The sequence below is a fragment of the Fulmarus glacialis genome, unplaced genomic scaffold, assembly GCF_000690835.1.
Source record: "Fulmarus glacialis isolate BGI_N327 unplaced genomic scaffold, ASM69083v1 scaffold1706, whole genome shotgun sequence".
In the NCBI taxonomy this organism is placed as follows: domain Eukaryota; kingdom Metazoa; phylum Chordata; class Aves; order Procellariiformes; family Procellariidae; genus Fulmarus; species Fulmarus glacialis.
This window is the reverse complement of record NW_009219849.1, coordinates 1-9,615: the sequence shown is the minus strand read 5'-3', so window position 1 is coordinate 9,615 and position 9,615 is coordinate 1. Positions and strand designations below refer to the sequence as shown.

The 9,615-nt window shown below is 39.0% G+C and overlaps 1 protein-coding gene across 1 annotated transcript; it reads right to left on the bottom strand.

Annotated features, from left to right (window-relative positions):
- Positions 1-403: 403 nt before the first annotated feature.
- Positions 404-9,313, bottom strand: LOC104070934 (protein FAM173B-like). The gene is made up of 4 exons (XM_009580519.1): positions 9,035-9,313; positions 6,633-6,770; positions 5,462-5,512; positions 404-642 (listed from the first exon to the last, which is right to left on the bottom strand). Exons 1-4 carry the CDS (start codon positions 9,311-9,313, stop codon positions 445-447), a joined length of 666 nt encoding a protein of 221 aa, XP_009578814.1. The 3' UTR covers positions 404-444.
- Positions 9,314-9,615: the final 302 nt, after the last annotated feature.

Below are 9,615 nucleotides of genomic sequence, written 5' to 3'. Positions count from 1 at the left end.
GATGTATGCAGCATTATGCCTACTTGACATACATAATGAAGACATTTGGGAACCACGGCTCATTTGAGAAGCCACTTGCACACCACTTCCAACACCAATAACAAATGCTATGTAGGCTCAGAAAGAATGCACATATTAAGTTTGCCAATTTGAGCATTTTAACTTACATATATATTCCCCTTAACAGTAGTGAACAGTGTTTTATCCCGTTTTCCATATCAAAGTTTTCCGTTTCTATAAAACTTCCTCATAATTTTTACTAACTACATTAAGCCATTTAACTACATCTTTCAGTAACCTTTGTGTGCTTTCAGATAACCAGTATACACTTCAGTTATTTTAGTGAATATCTATCTCCATATCCTGGGGCTCTATTCACATTAGTATTATCTTTAACATGTGAAGTCAAAGCCAAAAATTTCAGTACAAAACCAAATTAGATGTTTAGGATTCTGTCTCTGGTGTAATTTCCAAGCTTTTTGTTTCACATCCTCTAGAATGTTTCAAATCATAGGCCCATACAGTATCTATTCCCTCTCCAGTAGTATGATCTGGGATCCAGCAAGGGAAAGGAAAACGGCAGGCAATGATTCTGGCATTACATTCAAGCTCTTCTTCCAGCTTCTTCCCCAACTGTGGCATCTGTTGAGCAACAATAAAAAGCTTTAGAAGCAGTAAAAAAACAAAGCATTCTCTTTAGAATCTAATTCAAGTGTTCAAGAGAAGTCCAAGGTTTGATGAAATTTTGGAAAAAAGTTAGGAGAGTATTCATGATATACGTTTTGGCTTTGATGCATTGACAAAGAATATCTAAAACTAGAAAATGGTTATTGTGCCCTGATTGGTGAGATCAAGAAAATCGTAACTCTAAGTTCTAAAAATTCTATCAAAAACCGTAAACAATTATCCCTTAGATAAAAAAACCCACAAAATAAGAAAAGACTTTGCATGTTCCAATTCATGATTCTCTTCAGTGGGATTCTTCTTTGCAGAGAATGAAAGCTCAGCCTTCATGCTATTTATGACACCCGAAGTCACATGAACTATTATGTGATACTCAAAGGCCAACGCCTCTCATAATTTCCAGTCTAACCCCAAGACAGATCCTGAGACATGTAAAATATCATACAGCCAACAACCCAAAGCAAACATTCTGCTGTCACTGTATGGTAAAGTACTGATATGTTAAATACTACTCATATTGAGCTTTGTTGGCTCCAGCCTGTTAACATATGCACGTAAGACCCTGCAGCAGTACTGTACGAAACAGCACATAGAATCATGGAATAGTTTGGGTGGGAAGGGACCTTTAAAGGTCATCTAGTCCAACCCCCCTGCAGTGAGCAGGGACATCTTCCACTAGATCACGGTTGCTCAGAGCCCTGTCCAACCTGACCTTGAATGTTTCCAGGACTGGGGCATCTACGACCTCTCTGGGCAACCTGTTTCAGTTGTTTCACCAGTCTTTCACCACCCGCACTGTAAAAAGTTTCTTCCTTATCTCTAGTCTGAATCTACCCTCTTTTAGTCTAAAACCATTCCCCCTTGTCCTGTCGCAACAGGCCCTACTAAAAAGTTTCTCTCCATCTTTCTTATAAGCACCCTTTAAGTACTGATAGGCCACAATAAGATCTCCCCAGAGCCTTCTCTTCTCCAGGCTGAAGAACCCCAACTCTCTCAGCCTTTCTTCATAGCAGAGGAGTTCCAGCCCTCTGATCATTTTTGTGGCCCTCCCCTAGACCCACTCCAACAGGTCCATGTCTTTCCTGTGCTGAGGGCTCCAGAGCTGGACGCAGCACTGCAGGTGGGGTCTCACCAGAGCAGAGTAGAGGGGCAGAATCCCCTCCCTCGACCTGCTGGCCACGCTGCTTTTGATGCAGCCCAGGCTATAGTTGGCCTTCTGGGCTGCGAGCGCACATTGCCGGCTCGCTTTTTATCTCCCAGTCCCCCCAGGTCCTTCTCGGCAGGGCTCCTCTCAATCCCTTCATCCCCCAGCCTGTATTGATACCGGCCGGGGGTTGCCCCAACCCAGATGCAGGACCTTGCTCTTGGCCTTGTTGAACCTCACGAGGTTCACAGGGGCCCACTTCTCGAGCTCGTCCAGGTCCCTCTGGATGGCATCCCATCCCTCAGGCGTGTCGACCGCACGACTCAGCTTGGTGTCATCTGCAAACTTGCTGAGGGTGCACTCGATCCCCCTGTGTTGTTCATGAAGATATTAAACAGTACTGGTCCTAATATGGACCCCTGCGGGACACCACTTGTCACTGATCTCCATCTGGACATTGAACCATTGACCACTACTCTCTGTATGCAACCATCCAGCCAATTCCTTATCCATCAAATAGTCCATCCATCAAATCCTTATCTCTCCAATTTAGAGAGAAGGATGTTGTGGGGGACCGTGTCAAATACGACTATGCAACTCTCCTTAATTGAAGACCTACAGTCCATCTTTCCTCCATTTGCAAAAATTGAGCAGATATGAAAGTCAAGGGAAATATCAAGGGAAATTCTTCCAGAAAAGAGCATCACCCTGCCCAGTCAGATACTCTGTCTCCAATACGTACTTTGCAAATTCTGCTATGGATTAAGTGAGAAATGAATTAACACATCTAGACTTCAAAGAAATTTCTTTCCCATCCCAGATAGTGATTATGTTCTGAAAAAAATGAAACTTGATAGATTTAGCCATTTTTGTCCTTTGGAAAAGTTTGATGCTATGCTTAAGCAGATCAGTGCACATCCATTTGGAATTCCTTTTATCCTTACATACAGTATCTATCTCAGGGAGTAATTATAACAGCAAGCTCCACAGGTTACTTCTATTACATGTAAAAATTTATTTACTTTGATATCATGACATAACATTTAGATACCAAAAGGTTAAAAGGACGGTAATTATTTACAAATACAGCTCAATTTAAGTCACAAAGGACACAAAATACATAAAAAATTCACAAAAAAAAAGAAAAAAACACAACAGAACATTATTAGAAAACAAGATTGACTGAAGAAAATGTATTTCCAAAGGCTGCAGATAGCTTCCATTATCACATACATGCAGGTTGTGCCTTTGATGTAACATCCTATTATAGCTACATTTAAGCTTACGATGGAATATTTTAGAAAAATTATAGTCATAGATCTAATATATCAAAGAGCTACCTCTGAATATTTTTAAGCATTCTATGCTCTGATTTCATCCATACAGCAGATGCTTTTAAACATTTTTGCTACCGCACCTTAAATAAACTACAAATGTAAGCCCACTTTGGTATCTCAAACTGAGACACCAGAAAAGGAAGGACTAAGTTGTTACAGAAATTACAAATATAGACATAGCCTAATTTTTAATGAGTAATATGAAAATTAGTGACATCTCATGTCTATATTAGCTCAAATTAGAAAAATTCATTAATAGTTCAGCCAAAAAGAAGCGTACCCTTGAACCAAACAGTCAAACTAGTTTTTAAGCTAAACCTCTCAGTAGCATTAGGTGTTATATCAAGCCAGGGTTGGGCTTTTTTTGGTATGTCTACGTAGATATACAGTTTAGTAAACCTTTTGTACAGTATATAATCAGTTAAAATACACAGAAGCTGCGAACATGAACACTTGGTAAGAGTTCTGTCATCCCACCCTGAACAAGTAAAAGTCCTTCTGCAATGACTCATAGATAAACACACCTTCCCCCAGATGCTTTCAAGAACAGAGAGGTCTTAGTCTTCCCTGAAGATCAATAAATCCAACTTCTGTAAGCTAATCTTGGATATGAAATAAAAGCATGGTGTGACAGCACCAAATCACACCAGTATTATTAAAAAACCTAAAGAGATCTATTGCCCTCAGCAAAAAAGAGAAAATGCATTAAAGTTTCTAGAAAATCAATTTAGTCATCAGGAAACTAGGCATTCACAACTTCCTAAGTAAATTTAAAGGGGATCATGAGCAAATGAATGCTCAGGAAACATAGCATGTTTGGATCTGTTACATTTATGACAGTATTTTTATTGGAAGAATTTAGCCTAGTATTTACTGAATTTACTGAAGTTATTCTGAGCTCTATAGCTACTCTTTCTATCATAGCTGTTACTAATTTATCCCACTTTATACTATTACATTTAAAGTTAAGCCAGTATTTCTGCCAGGTTCACTCACGTTTTCCCAGGGCATTTGTATATTTCTAGTTTATTGAAATATCTTTCTTCACCTGCACTTTTCCCCTCAGTGCAATTGCAGAATTTCTGACTGCAAATTCAAATATTTATACTGCCCCCTCCCGGAACTCAAGTTAGAGAGCACTAACATTCAAACATGGCAACATCTGTAGCACAAGTAACATCATAGTTCTCACTAACATGCCACCCACAAAAGTAGGGTATAAAAAATGCATTTTCACTTCAGTTTCCAACATGAGTTACAATTTGAATCTGAAATAGGTATTTAATTCCAATGCTGTTAAAGAAAAAGCAGAGAATAGGGAAGGTTTATTATGCTTCTTGTTGCATCTTCCTGTTAATACTATAGAAATACTATCAGTGTACGTTGTATGGTATACCATCACATAAAGCTCTTCACTCATTTCATCCCACTGCCTTAGCAAAGGAAGAAGCAATACAGAAGCATTTATAGCATATTTCTGTTTCACTCCTCCATATGCATTCAACGTATATAGAAGATTCTAATAATAAATCAAAATATCAAGAATATTTAAATATTTAAGATTTTTTTTCTTTTCTAGTAAAAAGAGAAAAAGAAAACTAGATCAAGCCGAAAGCCAAAGTGAATGTAAAGTCTGACTGAATTTATTGAATATATCACTAAACCAGTCACTATTGTACTCAATTTCTACACCATTTTTGAAGAACGCATTTTCCCCAGGGACACGATGAACATAGGCTACAAAGCCTTCCCAAAAGGCAAAGAATTTGTGGACTTGTGTTCTAGCAATTATACCTGAAGTATATACCTCCCTTCCTAAACCCTCACAGTCTAACATGGGCAAGGGATTATTTCAATATACCAGCTGCTGGCCTATTTGAGATGATGCAGTTTTTGGAGAAGAACATAAGCAAAGGTCAATACTCTCCTCTAACAAGGTTCCCAAAAATCAGCTGTAGGCAATTTCCTACTCCACTCTCTCCCTGCAAACTCCTTGTTTTTTCAAGAAACAATCTATCACCTTCTCCCCAAGCAACCTGAGCACAGCAGTTTTCATTTTGGTTTTGAACTAATGGACAGAAAATACTTCTCAAAAAAACATGTATGTTTTCAGAGCTCCAGTCTGCATACTGTCACAAGTTTTACCATGGACATTAATAAGCAACAATGAAATATCTAAATATTAGTACTGACTACCTTTGACATTCTGCAGGTTGGTTCGTTTTGCAGATGAATGTACTAACACTGAATGCCTTGGTATTAAGATAATTAAACGATGCAAAAATAGTAAGCTTACCATTTGAGGTACCCCAAAAACAACAACATTCGCATAATGGGAAAAAGAAACCTAAAATAAAATTTGAGAACAAGTCTTAATGAAAATGGCATTTATAGTTGGAGAAGTTCTCACGATTCTTTTCCCCTAATCCCTCTAGCTGCACTCCTTTCAACAGGAATTTACACCAAAAATAAGAAAGGAGATCCCATATCAACTTTTCATCACACAAATTTCCACATAAAGACAACTTCATATTGCTGAACAGCAAAAAAACTTCTACTGCCTAGCCAGGAATATAGCACCAATTCTAGTAGCACAGAAAGTATTAATTTAGAAAATACCTACACGATTTTACTCATGGCTAAGTTTTTCCACAATGCCTGTGTATGTTAAAATGACGTATGTCTTAAGTTTGCCCCCACTTTTGTTAAATGTTAGCTAGCCATAAAAACTTGCCAGATATTCCAATGCCTGGGTTCTTCTAGTCAGTGCCATGAAGTTTTCCTATGCTCCTCTCTGAACAAAGACAAAACCAGTATATTCACACTTTTCCCCAAAATGCCTGGTATCCACTTTACCCATTACAAAATGCCACTCTTAAAAAACAAACAAACAAACAAACAAAAACACCCACCAACCAACAACTTTGACAGGAATAGCAGGGGAGAGGCCCACATAAGTATGACCCAAAAAAGCACACCTCATTGAAGAAGCAATTGTGACTCGAATTGTGAAAAAATCTCACTCACATGTATGTAAGTTACCTTAAAGCAACACTCAAAACAGGTAACACATTGCACAGCTAGAAAAGAACACAAGCCTAATGAAACGTCAGGTGAGATTGTGATCTTGCACATAAGGTGAATAGGAGTCTTGTTACTGACTCCACAGAATCAGCTCTCAGTGAAGCCTGCCATCACAGCACCCCACATCATTCATCACGCACAACCATGACGTGGTATGCTCTAGGAGCCTGTACTGAAAAAGGACAGCACTTCACCGAAGCACAAAACCAGCAGTGCGGCGTATTGTGCTGTGAGCCTAGTTTCTATGGGCTCAAGTACTTTTCTCAAAGCCCAGTATAGCACCTTGTAGCCAGCCAGCATTCTGGTTCTTTCAAGAAATTATTTCCAAATTATGGAAATCTCTCAAACATCCCAGATTCATTCTTACATACTACAGCACCTACCTTCCATAAGTCTGAAATATAAAATTTGGTGTTCTGATGAACCCCATCTCTCCAGGCGCGGTATCTGGAGTACCAGACTAGCCAGGGATTTAATTCATAACCAACAGCTTTGAATCCCCTTTTTGCAGCTGCTATCACCTACAAGGAAGAAAACACATCTTCACTGAAACAGAGAAAGTGTATTCATCTAAACAGGAGCACATAGTTTTATTTACAATATAAATCAAAGGAATGCACTTTTGTAAGTCACTCAGGTTTTAATCCCCAACAGATTAGTACTATAGTGAACAAAAACTCAGACATTTTACTATTATGACTAGTCCCATTGAAATTAATAGATATATTCAGACAAACAAAATGAACCACTTAAACATTCACGGGGAAAAGCTGTAAGCTGGTAGTACGTCTATGATTTACATAAAAGTTTAACATATTCATGACAATACTTTGGAATTAAAGACTACCAAAATTGACCATGGAGAGAACAGTGAAATACACAAGCAGAAATGCCCAGAATTAGAGCACTTATTTGAAAAACAGTGATGGGTAGGCTCTTGAGAGACCCCTGAATCAGAGCCAAAATGACCTACCAATGGAAAGAGTACGAAAGTAATCTGTTGACTTACATTTAAAAAAATGTAGGTCAAAAAGTTAAATGTAGGCTAAAAAAATTGAAAAAACCCAACACATAAATCTCACAGCATAGCTTTCATCCAATGCTAAGCATCACATACCATTTTAAAACACAAAAGGTAATTCAGATAACAAATAGGTTTTCAAATTTCTAATTTTTTAAATTAGACCCTAAGATTTAGAATTGTTAAACTGTATTGCAAGTGTCTTCAAACAAGATCAAAGCCTACTGATTTTTCAGGGGAAAAAAAAAAAATAAGGAAAATACAAAAAGGCACTAGTTTCTAGATTTAAGGTTTAAATCACAATTTAAAAGGTTACTGCCAAGTTCTAATCAGGAAAAGGCCTGATGAACTATGAATTACAGAACAGGCAAGGTGAAATCAGGAAAAAGTACACATTTCTTAATAGAATTTATCAAACAGCATTACCTGGACAGTGTGTTTCACACTATTAAAATAAGGCATCTTCCATCATGCACACAGCATTTGCAAATATACTAAAAAGAATCTGACATTTTTACCATGATTGGAAATAAAAATACGGTCATATTTATCCACCAATTACACCTGAGTAAGTGCTAAATATTTAAAAGCACCTGAACAGAAGCTCAACTTTTTTCAGGACAGATGCATTAAGGCAACATCAAGCATTCAATTTTAGGCACCTGGCTCTCCAAGTAGTTTTCAGTCTCCATTTAGGCACACACACACACACACACATATATATATATACATATACATAAAATCAGAATTAAACACACAGTCAAACTAGATGCCGCCTCAGATGAGGGTCAACAGCCAGAATGCTGTGCACAGAGGACATCAGAAACTGCAGTTCTCATACCTACATGCTTTTCTCTGTTTCCTACTCAGGCACAATTCCTTCTAAGCCACCTTCACAGATTTGGATTTCCAAATCAAATTTTTTAGGGTGGACAAATGGTTGACTCATTCACATGAAATATGGACATAGGTAGCATTCAGGAACTTACTTGTTGCCATTAAAAACCCACTTACCACGCCATCCTGTTGCTAAAACTGACTTGAAGATGGTTATGAAATGGTACACAAAACATTACAACTACAAAAAACCACACACAATTCTTCACTATACTCTCACCACCACATTTCACAAACTGGGGTTCAGACAATGTCCTGGAAGCACGGTATCACTTCAGCTTTGGTGATTCTCACCATTTCTCTTGGTAATTATTCTAGCTTCACCACATTGATTTTGAAGCAGAGCAGCCACCACTGCACAAAGTGTGAAGACTACAGTTCTAACAATACCAGGATTTTTATTTTTGTAATTCATCGCTCATTTCTCATTCTCTTTTGTTCTTCTATCGCCTTTATACAATAAGCATAGAGCTCGAAAAGCACAGTGCTATTTAATCTCACGGACTCACATGCTGGAGCTATGAACCTATGTGGAATCACAGCTCTTTGGCAATCACAGTACCAATACTTCGATCGCATCTTTTCATGTGAATGCAGTGCACTTCCCTCCAGCCAACAGGATGAGGTTATCATTTGTACACTACCTTGTCAAGTTGCAGGTAAGACTGGAGCAAACAATATTGATTACTCACCTAAACTGAATGTAAACCTTTCTCAGCTTTGAGCCTTTTCATAAGACTTAAACAAAAACACTGGGTGCCAGAGACAAGACATTCATAAACATGAGAAAACAACAGCAGCCGCAGCTAGAACATTTGGCACTTTTTTGAGATGTGATATAAAAGAAAGGCGATTACTATAACTTACAATACGGCCATCCCCGCTACCAATGTCAACTAGGGAGCCACTTCTGTTTTCTAACATTTTCAGCACATTCTGGATCTGAGTGGAAGTTGCAGGAACGAAGGGCAGGCACACTTTCCTCAGAGCCGGGGTCACGAAGGGGGTGACCACAGCATAGAGTGCCACCAAGGTCCCACCGACACCAGCGGTGACCAACAGCCCCCACCTCCTCCTTCTGGAGCCACCCTCACAGTCCTCTTGTGGGCCTGCTGCGTGGCTCTCGTTCGCTAGTGCCTTGGACATCACACCTAGAGACAGATGTTAGAGAGTATTTTCTCTAATAGCTTTATTACGTGTTCACTTAAGACAAAGCAGTATACCGTATCAAAGAGACAGGACATCAGGAAAAAAAAAAACTGATACCCCCTTAGCTGATTCCTCGGCCCTAGGGAAATTTTACTACTACTGCTGCTGCTGCTTTTGAGAAGCTGAAGCGCTAGGTAAATTTTTCAGGGCAGGAAAGCAGATTCCATTTAAGCCCGTAGTTCTTCCCACCCAGCCGGGCGGCAGCGCGCCCCAGAACAGCTCAAGGGCGGCGCAGGCAG

Bases quoted from the DNA above. Each gene is read 5' to 3' on its own strand.
- LOC104070934 (XM_009580519.1), bottom strand. From the start codon at position 9,313: ATGTCCAAGGCACTAGCGAACGAGAGCCACGCAGCAGGCCCACAAGAG. The intron at 6,771-9,034 runs GTAAGTTATAGT...TCTTCCTTGTAG, and splicing joins GTAGCGGGGATGGCCGTATT to GTGATAGCAGCTGCAAAAAG. The intron at 5,513-6,632 runs GTAGGTGCTGTA...ATTTTATTTTAG, and splicing joins ATATTTCAGACTTATGGAAG to GTTTCTTTTTCCCATTATGC.